The sequence below is a fragment of the Typopeltis vanoorti genome, chromosome 1 (genome assembly GCF_054136105.1).
Source record: "Typopeltis vanoorti isolate ZY-2024b chromosome 1, IOZ_Tvanoo_1.0, whole genome shotgun sequence".
NCBI classification, from domain to species: domain Eukaryota; kingdom Metazoa; phylum Arthropoda; class Arachnida; order Uropygi; family Thelyphonidae; genus Typopeltis; species Typopeltis vanoorti.
Window position 1 is genome coordinate 5,099,463 of NC_143549.1, and position 23,744 is coordinate 5,123,206.

At 35.6% G+C, this 23,744-nt stretch overlaps 1 protein-coding gene across 3 annotated transcripts in view; it reads left to right on the forward strand.

The window, feature by feature from the left end:
• Nucleotides 1-23,744, forward strand: part of Eogt (EGF-domain O-GlcNAc transferase) — a 402,968-nt gene that overhangs the window by 150,089 nt on the left and 229,135 nt on the right. For all 3 annotated transcript variants that reach the window (XM_090408171.1, XM_090408016.1, XM_090408097.1), the window contains one exon: nucleotides 19,494-19,598. In XM_090408171.1, coding sequence (XP_090264297.1) covers nucleotides 19,494-19,598 — 105 coding nt within the window. The remainder of the gene's footprint in view (nucleotides 1-19,493; nucleotides 19,599-23,744) is intronic.

Here is a 23,744-nt window from a genome sequence, read left to right on the forward strand (position 1 = left end):
GCACTGTATAAATGTTAGTATGTTGAATAAACCTTTTGTTTCTTCTAAGTCAGTTGTCTGTATGCACTATCCGATGCACCACTTGTTAAATATACGAACCTAGGTGGGAGATTTAAGTAGTGAATTTATGGTCACGATTGCAAAGTTGTTAGTCACTGAGGTATATCTGAGTATCCTCTTCTTGTTTAAGATTTCCTCTTTTAAACTAATTATCCTAAGTGGCACAGCATTAACAAATAAATTTCTTATGACCTTAAGAGAAGAAGAACCTCAGAAGCTTTGTTGCATTTGGATTTTGGCTCAACCCCGAGGCAATCCCTTTGTACTTAGATAATACCACGTGACACTATAGGGACATAACGTATAGAGCATAATTTACAAAGTAATTAATGAAAAAGGGACAACACAACCAAGACCGATTTTTTCCACTCTTCGGGGGCATACTCTGATCTGCATATATCATTACATAGCTTATGCATTTCTTTTACAACTGATTCTATCCCATATTTTAGCATCTCACCTATTATGTTGTCATCTCCAGGACTCTTGTTGTTCTTGAGATGCTTTATAGCCTTATTCACCTCCTCTTCCAAGATGTCATTTTCAAAGATCTCTGCAGGTGGAGAGGTTGCTTTTAGTTCTTTGATTACTTCTGTTGCAGTATTATTTAGTTTATTTTTATATAGTTTGCTGCAATATCTTGTCCATCTGTGTATGATTTCGGTCTTGTCCAGCAATACTTTACCATCTTCATCTTTGACTGCTATTGATCTTGTTTGCCACTTCCTATTGACATTTCTTATAAGTTTGTAGACCTCTCTAGTTTTGTGTTCTCCATAGTACTGTTCAATGTCTTTGCACTGGTCCTCCAACCATTTGGCTTTATCAGATCTTGCTGCTTTCCATACTTCATTGCTATTTTTGATGGTATGACTCATCTGCTGCCTCTGAATTATCTCTCTTAAGTTTCAGTTCTCTTTTCTCTTGTACCAATTTTAGGGTTTCCTGAGTTATCCATTTCTTGTTGATCTTTTCTCTTTCAGGAATTACTTCCTCTACTGCTTTTTTTAGCACTGTAGTCAGTTGTTCTGCTCTTGTATTTATATTTTGTTTTTCACTTGGGGTCTTAAGCTTAGTTTCCAGTATGTTCTGATATGCTGTTCTTAGCCTGTCTTCATTTAGTTTTGAGATGTCTCTAGCTTTTTAGAACTTTCCTCTGTACTTCTGTTTCAGTTTTAGCTTATTTTCAATCACTAAGCTGTGGTCCGAATCATTATCAGCTCCTTGGAATGATCTATACTGTTGAACTGAGGTTCTCCATTTCTGGTCTATTAATATCAAATCTATCATATTCCTGTGTTTGCCATTGAAGGAGCGCCATGTCCATTTACGACAATCTTTTTGTTGGAATTGGGTATTGCAAATCATTAGGTTGTTATCCGTGGCAAATTCCAGAAGCATCTCTCCACGTTCATTTCTTTCTCCATATCCAATTTTCCCATAACCTTTTCCCATCCTGTGTTATTTTTACCAATTTTTGCATTCCTGTCTCCTCTAATGATGAGTATATCCTGCTTCGGCACCTCATCAATTTCTAGTTGTAGATCCCTGTAAAATCTCTCAATGTTTTCATCTGCGCTCTTTGTAGTGGGCACATATATTTGAATGGTCATGATATTAAATGGTTGGGCACTAAATCTTGCAACCATTATTCTTTCACTAACTGGAAATTCTACATCCCGTCTTTGTTTTCCAAGTTTTTAAAACCTTGCATTTTGCAACATCGAACTGTCATCATGTTTATTCCCATTCACTCTCTCTATTCAAGTCTTCTTTGTAAGGACATCTGCACTGTTGTGGCCTTATAACAGAGTTGGGATGAACTACTTCTTAGTTCATCCCAACTTTGTATTATCTGCAAACAGCTGGATATCCCCATTCAAATCTTCCCCGATATCATTAACATACAGGTTAAACAACAGTGGCCCTAAAACAGAACCCGAGGTACACCACTATTGACTTTCCTCTTCTAGGATATTTCTCCCCCATATATAACTGGTTGATTCTATTAGACAGCCAATCTCCAATCTGAAGCACTAGTCTAATATTCAATCCCACCCACTCTAGTTTGACTATCAACTTATTATGCAATAATCTTTCAAAAGTCTTTTCAAAGTCTAAATATACTATGGTATATCCATCTCCCACATCCAATGCTGCTGTCTTGTCAGGTATTATCTCCTTCAAGGAGGTTCACTACTTCTATCATGTACAGTTTAATGCTTCTCTCTTACATTCTTCATCAGATAAAAAGGTCCAGTTCTTGATATTTCCCATCCAATCTGTTCTTTGTTTTCCTCTTCTTGTTTTTCCTTGTATTATTCCTTCTAAAAGTATTTTTTATAGGGATTCATGCCTTAGTATGTAAACAAGTAGATGGTTTTCTTTTTCTTAATGGTTTTCAACAGAATATTTTCTTCTCCAGTCATCTCTAATATCTCTCAATTAGTTTTTTGCCAGTCCATGGGACTCTAAGGATTCTTCTAAGTATCCATGTTTCAAAGGCTTTTAGTTTATTTTCACAATATATTGATATTGTCCAGGTTTCTGCTCCATTATAGCAGTGATAGTAATTCTCGTAGAAAGGCTTAGACGTTGGTTGTACATGCTTACTAAATAACTTAAGGACATTACAATGTACAATAGAATATACATTAAATTAAACTTTAACATATTTCCAATATTTCGGCAACGTCACGTTACCATTTTTCAAAGGAACTTGCAATAAAGACACGTGCATGCAGACACTAAACACGGTAAATGAGAAATGAAGTGAGGAAGCTATGGTTTTCCTAAAAGTCCTATTGGTGCCCCCCCTAGCGGGCTATGTAGGTATTCTTGGCGATTGGGCTGAAGGTCTCCTGATGTAAGCCTCCCAAATTTGGGGCAGTCTCATGCAACCAAATTTGTTGAGGTTTATATCATGTCATCGCGAAGAAACAAAGTTATGGAAGAAATGGAAACTTTACTACTCGTCTGGATTAATGACATGCAACTGAAAGTAGCGTATCTCAAAACATGATCTGTTTACAAGCTCAAACTATTTACAAAGATCTTTCACAGAACTTGCCGTCGGCTAGCAGTAGCAAAAGACATCGGTGAACAGTTTAAAGCTAGCAAAGGATGGTTTGAGAAATTCAAGAATAGAACTGGATCCATAGTGTTGTTAGACATGGAGAAGGTGCTAGTGCTGACAGAGAAGTCATTGAAAGGTTCGAGAAGGAATTTCGGAAACTGATGGAGTCAGAAGGTTACAGACCAGAACAAGTTTTCAGCTGCGATGAAACTGGGCTTTTCTGGAAGAAAATGCTTAAGAGAATGTTCATCACTAAGGAGGAAATGGCATTGCCAGGACACAATCTAATGAAGGACTGACTAACTTTGCTTTTTTGGGCAAAAAAAGTGATGACCTGAAGATAAAACCTCTGTTGGTTTATCACTCTGAAAATCCTAGTCTTTAAAAAGCAGAAAGTTAACAGGCACAAACTCAGCATTATGTGGAGAGGTAACATCAGAGCCTTGGTAACCAGGAAATTCTTCTGTGAGTGGATGACAGAGATCTTTACTCCCACAGTGAAATGGTATCTACAAGAAAAGGGTCTGCCTGAGAAAGTTCTTCTTATAATGGACAATGCTCCAGCACATCCACCACAGTTAGAAGAAGATTTGGATGAAGAGTTTAATTTCATCAAAATTAAGTTCTTGCCTCCTAATACCACACCACTCCTACAACCAATGGATCAATATGTTATTTCCAACTTCAAAAAGCTTTATACCAAAGCTCTTTTCCAAATATCTTTTGAAGTTGAAAGTTTATTTTTCACTTGGTTAGAATATAATAAATTTAGTTTAATCCTTTATCCAAGTGTGAGCAAACAAAGTTTGCGCCTGAAAGTATCTTCAGGACTGGGGTAAGGTGGTACAACACCAGGGAAACTCATTGCAAAGGTGGAGCAAGCTACCAACACTCCTATCTCAGTATCTCCCATAATGCAAAACACATCTCCTTGCGGATATGTCTAATGTTATGCATTAAGGGAAGGGCCACAACCCAGACTAGTTTCGACCTTTATTGAGGTCTCTTCAGTGGGAGCCAGGCCCAAGTGGAGATACCAGGCAGAAGCATTGGCAGGTCATCTCCACCTATTGCAAGGAGTGCCCTGGTGTTGTACCACCTTACCCCAGTCCTGAAGATACTTTCAGGTGCAAACTTTGTTTGCTCACACTTGGATAAAGGATTAAACTAAATTTATTATCTTTTGAAGTTATCACCGACACAGAATTAACCCTCAGTGAATTCTGGAAGAATCACTTCAATATTCTTCATTGTTTGCATCTTATTAGTCAGGCATGGAATGATGTTTCTGTGAGAACTCTAAAATCAGCCTGGGAAAAGTTATGGCCCAACTGTGTCCGAGGAACTGCATTGGAAGGACCTGAAAGCGAAATTGACATTATAGATATAGTTGTCTCCATGCATTTGGAAGTTGATGAAGCAGACAAAGAGGAGCTGGTAGAGGAGAACAACGTTGAGCTGACCACTGAAGAGCTACAGGAGTTAAGAAAAGAGTAGGAAAAAGAAAGGAATAAAGAAGAAAAGCAAATGTCTTCAGAGGACGAAGACAGCAACAAAAAAAGAGCAATTCCAATGTGACGTAAAAAAAATCTTGCACCACTGGGGCGAATTGCAAGAATTGGTTTACAAGCGGCATCCCAAATCTTGGTGTTGTTTATAGAGCCACCAATATTATCTTCAATGATAATATCATTAATCATTTTACAAGAGTGTTAAGAAAACGACAGATTCAATCAACTTTGGATAGGTTTTTTAAACCTCCCTCACCTAAGAGACAAAAAGAAGCAACCGATGACAACAAATCGAAAATTCCTGAACCACAAAACCAGCCACAATTTTTTTTTTTTTTTTACAATTTAATAGAAAATGATTTTCATACTAATCATGTAAAACCAAAGATTTCATAAATAAAAATTAATATGTAATGGTATACAAAATGCATATTTATAGTGTAAAAATGCTCCTCCTCACTCTTTCTCCATTTCTTTGCATTTTCTTCATTTAGTTGAGAATAGTTTTTTTTAATTTTTGAATCAGGGAATGAATTAATTGATTTCCCATAAGATATAATGGAAAATTGGGTTTTGAGATACATACTTTTCGAGATACAAATCGTGATCAGGAACGAATTAAGTTCGTAAGTTGAAGTACCACTGTATATCCATATTTGAAATAGAAAAAAAACATTAAAAACCTGAAATGGTGGAATATCAGCTGGAGAATATGAAATTTGATCAGAAATGCTGCAATATGGTGGTGTGAAAGTTTTACAGTGGCTGCACTTCATAATTCAGAAGACCTGATTAGACGGTCAAATTAATTCCAAATGATTTGAATAGAGCTCTCATAGTCTCATCTATGAGAGCTCTACTAGGAAATAAAACATTGTGAGAATTACAGTGGAATTTCTCAGCTGAGTGTCCCTGGTAAGATTTATTCACGTTTACTTGAGAAATGGCTAAGAAAAATTGTGGAAGTAAGTGTAAATAATAGCTTTGTGAATAATAAGCTGGATTCAGGCCAGTTAGAAGTTTTCCGGATCAGATTGTCATTTTAAGACCAAAAGTTGGGAAATCTCTGAGATGTAACAAGGATTTGTATTTCACTTTCATAGATCTGGAAAAGGCATATGTCAAGGTGCCAAAATTTAAGCTCATCAAAATGCCATAGTTATATGGTGCAAATGGAAGATTCGATCAACAATACATAACATCTCTGTTTGAGCTCTAAGTTAGCTGTTAGTATTGAAGGAAGTATAGGAAGATGATTTGATGTTAAATCAGGTATGCGACTAGGGTGCACATTATCCCCTGTGTTTGTCTTTATCTTTATCGATCGCACAATGAAGGATATTGGTATTAAATCTGATATCAAAAGTGGCAATATGAATCTTAGCTCTTTACTTTATGCAGATGATGTTATACTTCTAAATAAACCTAGTACAAGTCTGCAAGATTCCCTGACTAAATTGAATAACTGATGTAATGTATTTTATATTAAAATCAGCAATGATAAGACAAAAACAATGCAACTAGCCAGAAACATTGAAAATATGAACTGCATCCTGAATGGAGAACCTATAAAGCAAGTAAAACATTTCAACAAATTAATATGGAAATAGACAATAGAATTAATAAATATATTATGGTAGGAAATTGGCTGAATAAATTTATGTGAAAGAAGAAATTAGTCAAAACATTAAATTAGTTGTATACAAGACAGTGTTAAAACCAGTTTTAACTTATAGCTTTGAGAGCTGGGTTAGAAATAAAGCACTTAATCAAAGTCTGGGGAGTCGACAGTCCTTGGTCTTTCTCTAGGCAGAAAACTAATTTGGAACAAAATTATTGATTGAAAGTTAGAATGGTGTAACTTTTTCATGTAGCGCTATCCATAATATCCTCTACATCCTCCAACAGTAAATATCAAGAATTTGATGATGTTGTCAGTAAAGAGAGTTTGGCTGAATTCTATATCCTCAGCAATGCAAGACTAATATGTCTAGTAGACATAATGAACAGTAAGTTAAGGATACAATTCATAATTAAGACATCAGTTGGTTAATAAAGTAATATTCACTGACTTTGTACCAGATATGTACAAAGGCTGGCCTGGTTGGCCGAGTGGTTAGTGTATCTGCTCTCCAGCCAAAAGGCTGCGGGTTTGAATCCCGCTGTGGGCATGGATGTTTGTGATTATCTGTGAAAGTACTAGTGGTGGTAGACAGCGGTAGATGGTGTTGGTGTTAGATGATCAAGGTTGGTGGAGTAGTGAGATGAAGAGTAGATGCCCTCCCTCGATGAGTCTTAGGACTCCCTGGGGGTGTGATGTAATAATAATATACAGTAAAACTCCGTTTTTACATTCCTGCAATTTATGTTTTCCTGCCATTTACGTCATTTTCTGTTGGTCCCGTCTTATGGCCTATTCTTACAATATATGTTTTCCCACCATTAACAACTTGATGTGGACGTTATTTCCTGTGATTTGCAGTTTTTTCTCGGGTGGCAACACTGATTTTCGAATCGATTTCTACAGAAATTTGTGCATTTCTGTTCCCAGATGGCATTGCTTTTGACTGTAGTTTCGTTTCTGCCATCACAGGGACTTCCATGCTTGCAGCAGTGATATGGTGATGAGCGATACCATGATTTTTCATTCGCAGTACAAATTGATACCGTGAAGTTTTCATATCAGTAATTTTAAACTGTCAGTAGCTCGTGACACCCGTAACATGTTGTGATGTGATTTTACATCCACAGTACTGTATTGAAATCGTGAACAAGGATCATACACAAATTGTGAAATCGCATTCATACTCCTACCAAGTAACAGTTGTTACTTTTGAATATTAGATATCGGTGAATAAACCACAGTTCGTGAAATATCTCTTCGCTAGCTTGCAGTGTTGGTGTTTATAGTCACAATTCAGAAGCACATGGTATATTGCAGAATTTCTGCTATGTAATTTAGCATGTGATAGTTGCTTTCAAGTTAGTAACATGGAGAAAAAAGACAGAAAATGTATTTTGGTAGAAGAAAAGATGGCAATTTTGCGACGTGTAGATTGGCATACTGGAACATGTGTGCATTTAGCAAAAGATCTTGGACTCTCCATGTTCACTTTGAACGCGATAGTAAAAAAACAGATCAAGCATTGAACTCGATGCAAAGCAATCTGCCGCTATGTCAAAAAAATGAAAATATCCGGACATCGACATACGATGAATTCTGAATACGATGAATTCATCAACATATGATGAATAAACTTGTGGCAGAGTGGTTTGTTCCTATGAGAGTGTCGGGTATTCCAGTTGATGGTACTATACTCCAAGCGAAAGCCCTTGAATTTGCTGTGAGGTTGTGGATTAATGGTTTTACTGCATCAAATGGATGGATTGATCATTTCAAGACTCGTCGCAATATTGTGTATAATCAAGTGTGTGGAAAAGTAATAGTGTAGCAGGGGAAACTGTAAACCAGTGGAAACATGAACTAAAAATTATTATTCAGGACTATGAACCAAAAAATATTTTCAATGTTGATGAAACTGGGCTCTTTTATAACATTCTGCCAAGTGAAACGTGTTTTAAAGGAGAGAAGTGTCAAGGTGCAAAACTCAGCAAGCAGAGGGTAACTGTTTTGCTCATGATCAGTGCTGATGGATTAGAAAAAATACGTCCACTGGTTATTGGTAAATTAAAAAAAGCCAAGGTGTTTTAAGAATGTTGTTAGATCTGAAATCGGTGCCTTCAGAATTTTCTGACGTCACCATTCCAGACTCTAAAAATTTTACATAAAATTAAAATTACATACTTATCCTTTAGCAGGAAAAATGTGGTTTTTATTTGTAATCACCTTCTGTATAATGATTTTGTGAATTTTGAAACTTATACCTGAGTGTTTTAGAATAAATATAGGTCAGAAAAAAGGGCAGAATAAGAGAGAATTATTAACGAAAAATGTAAAGAAAGAATGCAAATTATTTCAACGATATAGGGTAAAGATCAGCCTAAATACAGTAAGGTCAGAAAAATACCTGAGGGCACTATATCCTAGAAAGTACGCTGACTCATACGTTCCCTGAACCGAAAAGTCCCATATGTAAATCGGTCTAGTCACCCGAAGAGAGACTAATGGGTGAAGTGGTGGCAAGTTTCAAATACGAAAAGGTGGCGCTTGTGAAGATGGTATATAACCCGTAACACGGAAGGAAAACCCTCCCGTTTTGTTCGCTCCGGTATTCTCCCTGTGTGCTACAAGCGTTCACTGTGGTTCAGCTTTTATTTTTAAGAGCTGACCTTCGGGAAGTTCCAACAATGGCACCGTTGTAGAGTCAGCAAGACAAAATCGTTGGCCGTAGTAGAAGTTCATACTACGAAAAATCTAGGCAGGAACTAGCGAGCACGTGTAAACCACGAGGCATTCGTATCGAGAAATCCAGCTTCGAAAACCAAGGACAAAGGACGGCAAGATCCGAAGATAAAAGAATTAGATACTCTCACTTATTCTAGCCCTTTTGAGATTGACTTACATTTTAAAGTGTGGAATTTAAGTATTACAGGAAAGAGTGAAAGGCTTAGATCTGAATATAAATGATTACGTTTTTCTTGAGACAAACTTTTGTAACTTTTAACCCGATAGAAATTCTGTATTGGTTGTTCTAAGGGGACTCGAAGAGTTTGCGTTAAAGTGCCTTAATGAGAAAAATGAATTGTGAACTTTAATGTAACGTATACTAAGTTAATGAGGCATTGAGTTTTGCTGATAAATTGAATTTAATGTATAAAGTTAATTGCAAACCTTAAGTAAAATATGTTCTGAGTCATTGAGATATTGGAATTTTGTACATATTCTGAGATTAGTGTCAATATTGGATTGTAATTGCAAGTGTATTATGTAATATTGTGTACTGAAGCATTAAGACATAGAATTGCTGATATTTAAGGTAGAACATTGAAATTGATTAATGTCTGAAAGAGTGAATGAGAGATAATGTTTTAGCCTTAGAACTTAATAATTAATTTAAATTGTGTAGTATTTTCAATTGGTTTTAAATAAATGTTTGATTCTTTAAATGTATGTGTATCTGATCATGTTGACTGACTCTGACCCTTCGTAAAATTCGAACCTGAGTAAGTGTGAGTGGGCGGGAATACCCCAAGTAAAAGTAAGGGCACGACTGCAAACAAGAATAAGATTATGCCAGAGATTCCAAGTTTCTAGAAGTTTAAATTATATTGCTAGTAACACCTGTGATTCTGTAGTTATCCTAAAGCTAGAGTTTATCCCTAACTTTAATGTTCAAACTGGCGCAGCAAAAAAATAAATTTGTTTGAGTATCAAGGATAATATATAGGATTCAGGGAACAGATAATCTTCTGGTGGCCCTAAAGATTAAGTTAAATAAGAAAATCATAAACGAAACGTGACATAAGGCTTAGTCTGTTATTACTAAAGTGGAACACATAACTACAACGCAAGTCTACTCTACATAGAGACATATACGCGATAGAATTGACATTTGCAACGCTAGTAATAATAAAATGATAATAAATAAGAAAGAAGCCTTTTATAACAATGGCGCAGCAGGTAGGATCTGAATGTGTAAGGTTTTTATCAAGCAAAGTGATAGAATCGTGAAACAGTAAGTTACTGTACGAATAAGTAATAAGATATAAAAATAAGAATAAAAGTAAAAAAAAAAAGGGACCCCTACCCCTTTGTAACAAATGTGAAAAATTTGCCTACTAAGTATGATGCCAACAGCACAGCTTGGATGACCAGTAGCATCTTCACATCCACTATGCATGCTTTGGATGCTGAAATGGGGGCAAATCACTGCTAGACAAATGTCTTGCACACCCTGAAGATCTGCAGCTCAGAAACATTAGATTAGTGTTCTTTCCCCCTAATTCTACAAGTGAGCTTCAGCCATTAGATCTGAGCATCATGCATGCATTTAAATGGAAATATAGAAAAATGCTTGTTGAAAAAGCTGTGTTTATGCATGATAATGGAAGCATGATTGCATGTTACTCTGAAACCATATCCAACTGTTTCCAGAACAAGAGTTACATTTGTGGAAGAGGAGGAACAACTACAGGAGAAAGAAGAAGATATGTCAGTGCCCAACAACTGGTATGTGTAATAAAATTAGTTTAATCCTTTATCCAAGTGTGAGCAAACAAAGTTTGCATCTGAAAGTATCTTCAGGACTGGGGTAAGGTGGTACAACACTAGGGAAACTCGTTGCAAAGGTGGAGCAAGCTACCAACACTCCTATCTCAGTATATAGGAATGTTGGTAGCTTGCTCCACCTTTGCAACGAGTTGCCCTGGTGTTGTACCACCTTACCCCAGTCCTGAAGATACTTTCAGGCGCAAGCTTTGTTTGCTCACACTTGGATAAAGGATTAAACTAATTTTATTATACCCAAGTGAAAAATAAACTTTCAACAATTGGTATGTGATGAATGAGTCTTCCTCATTTCAGGACTATGTTGATGCTGGTGTGATCACATCAATGGTACCAAGTGTAGAAGACATCCTTTCCAACCACCTTGGTGAGGAAGAAGTGGTTGAAGAAGAATGTGATCAAGAACCTACTGTCCCTACTAGTAAAGAAGCAATGGAAGCTATCTCTGTTTTGAGGTGCTATATTGCAAGTGCATCAGGAGACAATGGGCATTCAATGCCTTATACACTGTGGAGAGGCAGATGGAACTTATAAGTGTGCAGAAAAATCAAAAACAATCAGCAACTAAAGATTTTTTTTTTTAAATAGATAAATGTAAGTAATTGTAAATTCATTTATTTTTAGTTATTAAATTTTGTAATCTAGTATGTAGAGTCTAAGTCATCTTTTAGCCTTTTTTTTTTAATGTTTTTTACATTTCCTACTATTTACACTTTCCTGCTATTTATACTTGTTTCCATCAGTCCCCTGGAAAATGTAAAAAAAAAAGGGGGTTTTACTGTATATATTTTTAAAGTATCTTTATGATTTTTACCTTTTGTCATGCCTTCCTCTTATTTCCAGTATTGTGCATTTTCCCAGGAATGACCATTACATTGTGACATTGACTTATATTACTGAGTTAAAGTTACAAAGTAGTTTAACTTGGTTATTTGATATATTTATATTTATGTACTTAATGCCAATAACATTGGAAGATACTGCTAATAAACTGTTGGATAAAATATGTAATAAATTTAATGTGCCCTCAACTTAATGAGGCACTCTAGTGTGAGGTGGAAGTTGACTGGAAGAAATCTATAAACAAAGAAAGGGTAATTATTATGGGTGATCTTAATTAGGACATTATAAATTAGAATGAAGAGATAGCATTTGAGAATGAGGAAAATGAATTTCTTGAGAGACAACTATCTCAGGCAGTATGTAAAGGGTACACGAAGATCGGCAGGTTTAATTATGTTGAAATTAAGTAGGTTTAATTTCATCAGAAGGTGTAACTGTGAGTGGAGCTTCGCACTTTCCTCCAGTTGGGGAGAGTGATCATAAAGTGATCACTTGGATTGTGGCTAGCCATATATAGACTTCTGTGAGGAAAGGATGTATGTGGAAGTTCAAGGCTAGTGTTTATATCAAGCTTAGGAGACCTTGGAGCTATAGCATGGAATGAGGTGTTGAACTGTAAGGAAATGCATGCTGCTTGGGAACAAAGAAATGCATAACAGTATCATTGTGTTGAATGTATTCTGAAGGTCAAAAGGCTAATAAGGTTGGTGTAAAATGGATGAATGAGAGAATTAAACATAAAATCTATTAGAAGGCATTTTAGAGGCAGTACACGATGAGTAATTGTAATAATCAGTTGCATGAAGAATAGAAAGAGCAAGCCAGGAGCAACTCATTTAGTAAGACAACAAAAGTGCAGTGTAAATGGAAATTAGCAAATCAGGTGAAGAAAAACCCTATAGAGTTTTTTAGATATGTGGCAAATAGAAGGAAGAATGATTATAGTAAGATGATGTTAATGGATGAAAATGGTAGAATAATAACAGCTGCAGAAGACATTATTATTATTACTATTACGGGTATCCCCATGGAATCAGTAGACTCATCGTGGGAGACCCAAACTATCAAAACAATATCTATCATACCTCTTCTTGAATTCATTTACAGATGAAGAACTCACAGCTGAGTCAGGCAATGCATTCCACTCATACACCACCCTCGAAGCAAAAAATCTAGTTCTCATACCCTTATTAACTACACTTTTCCATAATTTCCAGGGATGACCTCTTGTTCTTCCATCACTGTCACACAGCTGAAATATTTCCCCTATATCAATCTTATAAAAACCTTTTAGTAATTTAAATGTTTCTATCATATCCCTCTCTTCTCTGCCTATCAACCAACCTCTGCAATCCACAAGCTCTCAATCTATCAATGTAGGGAGCATTTTTTACATCACTCACCAACTTAGTAACTTTCCTCTGAACCCTCTCCACAACCTCCTCATCTCCAAGGAATCCAGGTGACCAGACCTGAGCACAGTAATCCAAATGCGGAAGTATCAGTGCCTTATAAAGGGGAATAATAACCTCTTTATCTCTGGATGTTAGTGTGTTCTTCAATAACCAAGTAATCCTATATGCAATCCTTGGACACCTTAGCAATGTGCCCTCTGAACTTCATCTCCCTATCTACCAACACTCCTAAGTCCTTAGCCACATCAATCGCTTGGAGTACCATTCCATCAATGTAGTACACAGCTGGTAATCTTTTAATCCCAAAATGCATAACTTTACACTTTTCCACATTGAACTGACATCCAGTACCTTTTGCCCATTTTGCCAGCTTATTTAAATCATCCTGCAAACTCTCAACATCAGCTTGGTTTTTTAATACGCTACCTAACTTTGCATCATCAGCAAACAACTGAATATCTCCCTTCAAGCCATTTCCCATATTATTTATGTACAAATTAAACAATAACAGCCCAAGCACAGAACCTTGAGGCACACCACTGATCACCTGCTTCATCCTGGACTCTGCTCCTACATACACTACTTTCTGGTATCTCTCCATTAGCCATTCTCTTATCCATATCACCAGTTTAGTATCCATCCCCATCTGCTCCAATTTGCACAACAGTGTTCCATGGAGTATTCTGTCAAAAGCCTTAGCAATATCCAGAATTATAATGTGTAGCCATTTCCCTTGTCCAACTCAGATGTCATTCTATTATAAAAAGTTAATAGCTTGCTAAGGCAGTATCGACCTTTAACAAAACCACATTGGCCCCTATAGAGTATCATATTCTGATCCACCCATTCTTGAATTCTGTCCTTAACCAACTTTTCCAAAGTTTTACCACCACTCCCAAGATGGTGATTGGTCTGTAATTAACTACTGCAGTCTTAGAGCCACCTTTATGCAAAGGAACCACTTTGCCTTCCTTCCACTCCCTAGGGACCATACCAGAGTTCAAACTTAAGTTAAATAACCAAGTAAGAGGTGTTGACAATTCCTTTGCACATTCATGCAACACCTGAGCTGATATTTCAGTCAAACCTACAGCAGTGTTTTGCATTTAAATTCTACAATATACTAAGTACCTCTGATTTATTATTTGTTGAGGTATTTAGTGAAATCATGAAAAACTTAAGTGTAGAGGATTGCTTAATTGTAAGCATCAGGTATATGAGGAAATAAATAAACTTGATGTCAGGGCGATAGGATTTGATGACATATCACCATGTGTCTTATAAATTACAGATGCGAAGAAACTATATCCTTGATTTAATCTTTTATCCAAGTGCAAGTGTGCCTGAAATGTTTTCTGGACAGGGTAACTCATATATAGAAGCTAATGATTTCACATCACTTACCTTAGTATCTCATAATGCAAAACACATATCCTTATGGACATGTATAATGTTATGCATTATGGGAAGGATCACTACACAGACTGGTTTGACCTTTATTAAGGTCTCATCAATGGGATCCAGACCCAGAGGTGATACCAATGTGTAATTAATGCAGGAGTCATGTTTTCATATACTAGTAGCCAAAAGGTGTCACACTTTATTATTAAAATTCTCTGGAATAAAGATAGTTGTTGGAAGTTTTCCACTTGGTTATAATATAAATTAAAGATGCCAAGAAATTATATTCTTGATTTAATCCTTTATCCAAGTGTAAGCAAACAAAGTTTGTACCTGAAGTATTTTCAGGATAGGGCAACTCATATATAGTAGCTAATAACTTCACATCGCTTGTGCAAACTTTGTTTGCTTACACTTAGAATATAATTTCTTGGCATCTTTAATTTATAGTATATGATATGTGAAGTCATTAATTTTAAATACGAGTTTCCCTGTCCTGAAAATACTAGGTGCAAACTTTGTTTGCTTACACTTGGATAAAGGATTAAATTAAGATATAATATCTTGGCATCTTTAATTTAAAGTATAACCAAGTGGTAAAACTTCCAACCACCATGTGTCTTATGGAAATGTTCCTGGAAATTGGCAGTAGCATTGACATACCTGTTTAATAAGAGTCTTACAACTGCACATCTTCCAAGAGAGTGGAAAGAAGGTAAAATTGTTCCACTGCATAAAGGCAGCGAGAAGGCTGTGACTACAAATTATAAACTGATTTGTATATCTGGAGTTGTGTGAAGGTACTATATATATATAGAGAGAGAGAGAGAGAGATTGGTGGGAAGTAGAATAGAAATGGGTTGATAAAGCAGTATTTTCTGTGGTTGTCAGCATGGGTTTGTTAAAGGGAGATCATGTTTTATTAACTTACTTATGTCCTATAAGAAGGTGACAAATGTCTTGGACAAGGGCGATGCATATACAGTGGTATACTTTGATTTTGTAAAAGATTTGATGGACTGCCACATGACAAGCTATGTTAAATGAATTGCAGTAGATGGGATTGGGTAACAGACTTATAAGTTGGATCAGTGACTGGCTGTCAGATAGGTATTAGAATCCTTTCTTTTAGGCTTATACAGTAATCAGAATACATTTTGGAAAATTTTTTCACCAGAAGTCAGATCAATAAGTGTTGTAACAGTTGGTCAGTAACTTTAGCCAACCATGTAGATTGTAGTGCAGCTTATTTCTCTGTATATAGTGTATATGCTCTAGAAGATGACCTTGATATGAAGGTCGAAACATCGAGTATAGATTTTGGTTTATATTAAACTAAAGTTTTACTCAAACACGGTAGTTGTCTCCATAATTTTCCAAGATGTATAGGTATTAAAAAGTTGTATATTTGTATATGGGGGGGGGGAGTATTCTGGAAGAAGAAGGTCACTAGTGGCCATAGGGGTCATTTTTGGGACCATTGTTGTTTAATTTGTATATTAATGATATTGCAACAGGTTTAGCTGGTCATATGCAGTTATTTGCAGATGATCCAAACCTGAGAAAGGCAAAACAAAGTCATGCAGATGTTATGAACTTACAGGAGGACTTGAATAGATTGTATGAATTGGCAGGTAAGTAGAACTCTCATTTCATTTTGCAAAATGTAAGGTTTTGAAATTTGGTAAGCAATGATGGGATGCAGAGTATACATTTGGTGGGGAAAGTTTAAAGGCAGTAGAGGAGATGAGAGCTCCAGGAGTGATGGTGGACAAGGACCTGAAATTCAGGGGCCTACATTGCACAAGTTGTGAAGATGCCACATTGGATAATGGCAATGATGCAGAGGACCCTGACAAGCAGAAATAGAGAGGTTATGATGCCACTGCATAAGGCCTTAATCAGTCCTCATATGGATTATTGTGCACAGATTTGGTCGCTGGGTTTTCATGGTGATGAGGATATGTTAGAAAGGCTCCAGAGAAGATTCACGATGGTGGTCAGTGGTGTTTGAAATGTGCAATACAAGGATTGAGAGATTGTAAATTGCAAAGCCTCTTGAATAAGAAGGTTGTTCAGGTTGACATGAAAGAGATTTTTCGTAGAATGGGAGAGGAAGGGAGAGTAGAAAAGAGACCATCTCTGTGAGCAGAGGAATGAGTAGAAGGTTATTTACTTGGAGAGTAGTTGGTCAGTAGAACTCATTGCCTGAATCTAAACACATTGAATTAGTTTAAGGCATGGTTTGATGAGCTTTGTGTTTATACACTATCTGATCAAAAGTATCAGGACACCTACTTGAAACTATAATCAGACTTTCCCTGTGACACACTTTCCAGTAGTGGACATTAATACAGGGTAGGTCCACTTTACTTCTGTGATAGCTCTAATTCTGCCCGGAAGACTTCCTACCAGGTGTTTGAATGTCTCTTGAGGAATGGCAGCCCATTCTTCCTTAAGAGCTGTAGTCAGAACAGTTCGTGATGTGGGTCATTGGGATCTGGAGCAAAGTTGGTGTTCTATGGAATTCAGGTCAGGGCTCTGGGCCGGCTAGTCCATTTCTGGAACATTATTGTCCACAAACCATTCCCTCACAGACCTTGCTTTATGGCAGGTGGCATTGTCATGCTGATACAGATAATAGTCCTCGCTGAATTGGTCTTCTACCGTAGACAGTATGCAGTGGGTCAAAATGTCCTTGTACCCTTCCGCCGAGAGGGCCGAGTCCATTCCATGAAAAAACACCCCCACTGTAACGCCACCTCCTCCAAATTTCACTGTTGGCAGGAATCACTCTCCAGGCATTCACCACACCCGGACCCTCCCATCGGACTGCTATATTGTAAAGCGTGATTCATCACTCCAAATCACATTTTCAGTTGTCCACTGTTCAGTGGCATTGCTCTTTATGCCACTGCAGGCGGCGCTTATTATTCAAAGGAGAATTGTTTGGTTTTTGGGCAGCTGTTTGACCATGGAACCTCATTCCTCTTAACTCTCATCACACAGTCATGGTTCTGGCTGGACAGTTGGTAGCACTGCGAAACTCCCGGGTGATTGTTTCACTCGATGTCTAGTGATTTCCATGAACCACCTTCTTCAGTTCTCGACAGTTCCTATCTGTCATTAAATGTAGCCTACCCGACTGTGGTTTTGTCGTGGTTGTGCCTTCATGTTTCCACTTCACAGTCATGTCACCAACCGTTGACTTGGGCAACTTGAGGAGAGTTGAAATGTCTCTGACAGATTTCTTACTGATGTGGCAACCAATAACTAGTCCACATTCGAAATCACTGCACTCCCTTGACCTATCCATTTTGCTTGCACTTCTTATCACTGAACAACACACAGCTCCATGTTTCCTTTTATACTGGTAAGTGAGGTTGTAGCGACATCTAGACGTCAGTTTACAAATTACAGAGGAATGTCCAGATACTTTTCATCAAATAGTGTAGTTTATACCTCCCACAGTGAGTCTCTGATTCCATATAGGTCAGATAATAATAATATCAAAGCAAAAATTTTGAACATGAATAATAATGGAAAATGCAGATCATGTATCAGAAAGATGAGACTGTAGAATATCAAATTGGTGCTTGCAGCAAGATAGCTCAAACTGATTTTAAATACTGCCATGATCAAGTGGACAAAAGAATTCATTAGCATTTATGCAAAAAATATGGCTTTCCTACTTTTGATAACTGGTGGCAGTATAAAATAGAGACACTGTTGGAAAACAAAACAACAAAAATTCTCTGGGACTTTAGAATACAAACTGATCGGCATTTGAAACACAATAGACCTGACATCACAATTATCGAACATCGACAGGTTTGGATTATTGATATCACTGTACCCAGTGATAACAACAGAGAACTGGAAAAAATTCTAAATATTGAGATCTGTCGATTAAAGTTGGCTGGCTGTGGCTTAAACACACCAAACTCATCCCAATAGTTATCAGTTATCTTGGTGCAATTTCAAAAAAGCTATCCAACTATTTACAAGAATTAAACCTCAATGAAGTGACCACATATGATCTATAAAAAAGCGGCATTACTTGGAAGAGTCCATATTTTACGATGCTACCTGATAGACTATTTTTAGATTCTTGGGCAGAATCCAGTGGCCTGTTGTCAACAGGTAATTTGGTTTCCAATAAATCTTATAACTGGCATGACAGACAGGTAATTCAGTGATCATCCAGTTTGCACTCAAAGTGTATGTTTATTTGCAGGATGGAAAATTGAAGTTTCTGAGAGGAATAACTTCTCACTTTCATATGAGACTTGTTAACTTACTGTTATTTGAAAAACCTTCAATAAATTGTTTTAATTAGATGTCACTTATCCAACTGATTCATTATAACTTGATGAGACAAACTCTCATCTTTATCACTATGAATGCATCTCTTTATGACATATTGACTAGACTTATACATAACATAAAATTAATACACTTTTTTTTTCTTCTTTTCACATGTATGCAAATGCACACACATATGTACAAAGTAAGCATTCTTTTCACAGGTTAATGTAATTTCGTTTCCTTTCATGCTCATGTGATATCTAATGTTGATTTTCATACTTGTGCAACTATATGAAGATGACATATCAGTCTCGTATAAAGAAAACCAAGGTTTTTCCCTCTACAAAATAAACAAAATTAACTAGACACAATAAACTTATCTCATTGCCTTAGGTGCTTTGGTATAACCCTAATCAAACAGTCGCCCTGTTAGATCACTTATTAGCACAGCAAGATATTTAGACTACAGTACAGTTTAGTACTGGTAGATTACTCTTAACCTGATTGTTTCACAATATGTTATGGTTAAATAAAGAAAGTAAAACTTAAAATACAAGTTTATTATTTATAAGCAAACAACTTTGAATCTTGGTATATTTCTAACTGCTTTTAAACCTCTCAAGTTAATAATTCATTTAAAAAATATTTTCAGTTAGCAGCCACTTCAACTGTCAGATTAACATTTCTTTCAGATACCGAGATGATGTTATAAAAGAAGGTCAAGTTGGTGGGCACTGTAAATTAAAAAAAGGAGCATTATCCCAAGAAAATCATCATAAAAGTCCACTTCAGTCATGGTGAGTGGTTTTGTATGTTGAAAATAATAAATGGCTATGATTCTTTTATTATTATTATTTCTGCTTTGATGGTGTATTTAAATAGGTTTACAATGTCTTCAGAGAAATCAAGCTGTTTTACATGGCAGAATGACATTTGCTCTCAACAGCTTTGGCCGATTATTTTCTGGAACATCTAGAAAACCAACTGTATTCTACCATTTTCTCTCAACCTTATATCTGGTTACTATTTGTTGATGATAAATTCACAGTTTGATCCCACTCAGAGACAGAATTACTGCATTTTCTGGATAAAATAAATTTCTGGTACTCCACATATCAAATTCACGATCTGCATACCTTAATAATCTGCAACCCTATAGGTAGGATTGAATTTTCTTTTATAGAAACCTTTTACTGGAAGATGTATCCATTCGTCTTCACGTATCCTTATCCATCACAGAAGACAAGTATTATCAGTCTTGTACACATAGATTGTGCAATCTGTGATTCAGATACCCTTCTTTTATAAAAATTAAATAAATGAAAATTGCATGACTAAAGGTTATAACAAAACTATCATCCAGAAAAATTATTGGTAGTTATCATCCATTAGACAGACTACAATCTGGTGGGAAAGGAATTTCCATACTCTGCTTTAAAGGAATGTCTGAACCATCCTTTTGCAAATATAATGTATGCACTTTCTTCATCCTACTCAGAAGCTGTCTTCTTTTTCATGATTATATCAAGGAGAAATATCACTTCTCTTTGCCAGGTGTCTATCAAGTGCCCTGTTCATGTTGATTTGTTACTTTCCAAAAAAAAATTTGGACAGGCTGATCTGCTGACACCAGAATCCAAGAACATGGACTATATTGAGTTTAGTATCATTTGGCTTGGGAAAGCCATGCTTCCCATGCCACACTAGACCTAGACACAAAGTTCTTTGGAACTAGCAGAGATTTTTCATTCTGGCAAATTCAATTATTGATTGTCTGTTCCCTGAAACATGTGAAACCTTAACCATTTTGATTATACGACAGTTTCAAAAGTATTGGAAGTGACTGCCATTAACATTAATAATGTTTTTATATTTTGATTAGGTTATTTTAGTTACAGAAGCTATTGAACGTGTTTCTTTGAACCCTAATAGTACATTCGCCTTCCAAATCAGCTGTGATAAGACACAAGCTATTAAGCTCTTGCTCTTTGATCGTATTTTGTGATTCATGTTTTGAATGTAATTAATCGATCTTTTCTTCTTTCCTCTCCTCTCTCTGCTGATGTTCATGTCACATTGGATGAAGTATATTGAATTCTCCATAAATTCTCTGTTTTTCTCCACATATTCGCCATCTAAGTGTTTAATAATATAAACAAGAAACCTGTGGTAAAACACTTAATATTATGCCTTATTTTCATTCACTATGATTATTGATATGTACATTCTCATTAATTCTCATTAAATTAATAGGTCATCATCATGAGTATCAAGGATTTAGGCCTAGCATGGCTTGTTCCGGCCTTAGAAGTCATCGTTGAATCATTTAAGAGAACGTCCTGGTTTTCTTTTTCCTAATAGCTTGTACTTTAAGGCTTGTTTTGGTAATCTTTCTGTTTTCATTCTTTGAATGTGTTCCATCCATTTATGTTAATATTTTTAAATTTTTTCTATTACTGGTTCTTGGTTTAATTCTTTCATAATTTCTTCATTTCTTTTGTGATCAAATAGGGTATACTTTGCAGTTTTTCTCATAAACTTCATTTCTGGTGTTGTTAACACATTTGCTGCCAACTACAAGTATACTCGTAGTGGGTAAACCTGCTTCACAAGCCACCTACGAGTATACTCGTATGACGCTTACCGCCGGGAACGAGATTATTGTAGTGACCTTGAAGAAGTGAAAATGCTTGGCTTGTGGGGCTAGTCAAAACTGTGTATTCTCATAGACCGTATGTGCTCTGTACAAGCCAACTACGAGTATACTCGTAGGACGCTTACCTCCGGTAACGAGATTATCGTACTGACCTTGAAGAAGTGAAATTGCTCGGCTTAGGGGAACAGACCATGCCGAAGTAGCGTGGCAGCGAACGTGTTAATCTTTATTTGTCTTTTTGTTTTATTGTCCAGATTTTGCTTCCATACATTAAGACTGGTAGGGCTAATTTATTGTATACTTTTAGTCTGGTTTGTTTTTGAACTAGGTTTGGTTTAAATATAGAGTTAATTACACCTGTTATTTTTCAATATTTTGCAATTTTTACGTTTATATATGTTTTTCATTTTCATATGTGATCATACATCCTAGGTAATTAAATGAATTCACCTGTTCTAAGATCTTGTTATCTATTACTGTTTTAGTTCTTGCTGGATCTTGTCCTTTAAAGGCCATAGTTTTTGACTTTTCTGTTGATATTATCATACCATAATCTTTGGATATCTTATTTAGATCTAAAATAGCTTTCTGTAAGTTATCTTCAGAATTTGTAATTATTATTTGGTCGTCAGCAAAGAGGAGAGTGTTTAAGTTTAGTGTAGGGGAAAGTTTAATTCCTTGATGTAAATTTTTATTCCATTTTATTATTATTTCATTTAAGTAGATATTAAAAAGCGTTACTGAGAGGGAACATTCCTGTCGGACCCCTCAGTTTATTTTTCTCGTATATGATAGCTCGTGATTTAATCTTATTTGTATTTGATTATTTTCATATATACTTTTGATAGCTTTTAGGATATTATTTGGTATTTGTCTTTCTTTTAATATGTTAAATAATATGTTTCTTTTAACTTTGTCAAATGCTTTTTCAAAGTCAATAAATTTCTAAATTGTATTCTCTTTCCTCTATTATTAATTTTAGGCAAAAAGCCAGGTCTATACATGATCATCCTTTTCTAAATTCATTCTGTACTTTTAAAATAAAGTTTTCGGAATATTTCATTAGTTTGCTATTTAAGATTCTGCTATATATTTTGTAACAGGAATTTAGTATACTGACACCACTATAGTTTTTAGGGTCATCTCTATTACCTTTTTTAAAGATAGGAATCACAATTGCTTTTTTCCATTCTATTGGGGGGATACCAGTTGAATAAATTTTATTTAAAAATAATAAGAGTCTTTCTTTGAATCTTGTTCCTGCGTATTTATATAGTTCTGAACCTAGCTTACCTTCTTCAGGTGGTTTTCCGTTTCTTATTTCTTTCAGGCTGATTTCTAATTATTCTTTAGTTATTTCCTTTTCATTTTCATTAATTGTTTGCCAGTTGTCTTTTTTAAAATATTTGTCTGTCCACAATTCTGTGTAGTAATTTAGAAATTCTTCTAATTTCAATTCGGTGTTTAATTTTATGTTTTCTTTGGTATCTGCATTTAAGTGTTTCAAAATCTTATATACATTGGGTCTTATTTTATATAAATCATGTTCTAAATTAGAAACAAATTTGTTCCATGATTCTTTCTGTCTTTTTCTGACTTCTCTTTTAGCTATGGCTCTTATTCTTTTATATTCTATTTCATCTTCTAATCTTTTACTGCTTAACAATTTGTGATAGGCTTCTTATTTCTTTGATTGTACTATCCTAGATCTTCAGTTTTTTCCTTTTATTGAATTTTTTTGGTCTTTCCTAAGCTTTCATTTGCTGCTGCATTTAGTATCGTTTTTATATTAAGCCATTCTATTTCTATTTCTTCATTTTGTTTTATTTTATCTAGATATTGGTTAATTCTTTGTTCATATAGCCATTGACATGTGTGTCATTCAATAGTCTAGTTTTATAAACAAATGTTTCAATTTTTCTTTCTGTTCTTGTTACTTATAGCCATTTAGGTGGTAATCTTAATTTTATTTTAACAAGGAAGTAGTGGTCACTGCTTATTTCATATCCTCTGTGAACTCTAACATCTAGTGAAAATTTTGATGTCTTTTCATTTAATATACAGTAATCTAATATTGATGTCCATCCTCTTGCTGCCCAAGTATATTTATGTATGTCTTTATGTATATAGAAGGAATTCATTATTTTTAGGTTATTAAAAACTACAAAGTCAATCAATTTTTTACCATTCCTGTTTAGAGTATGTTCTCCATGTATTCCTATATTATTATTAATTTTTGTGTTTCCAATTCTTGCATTTAAGTCTCCTGCTAAAATTACGTAATCAT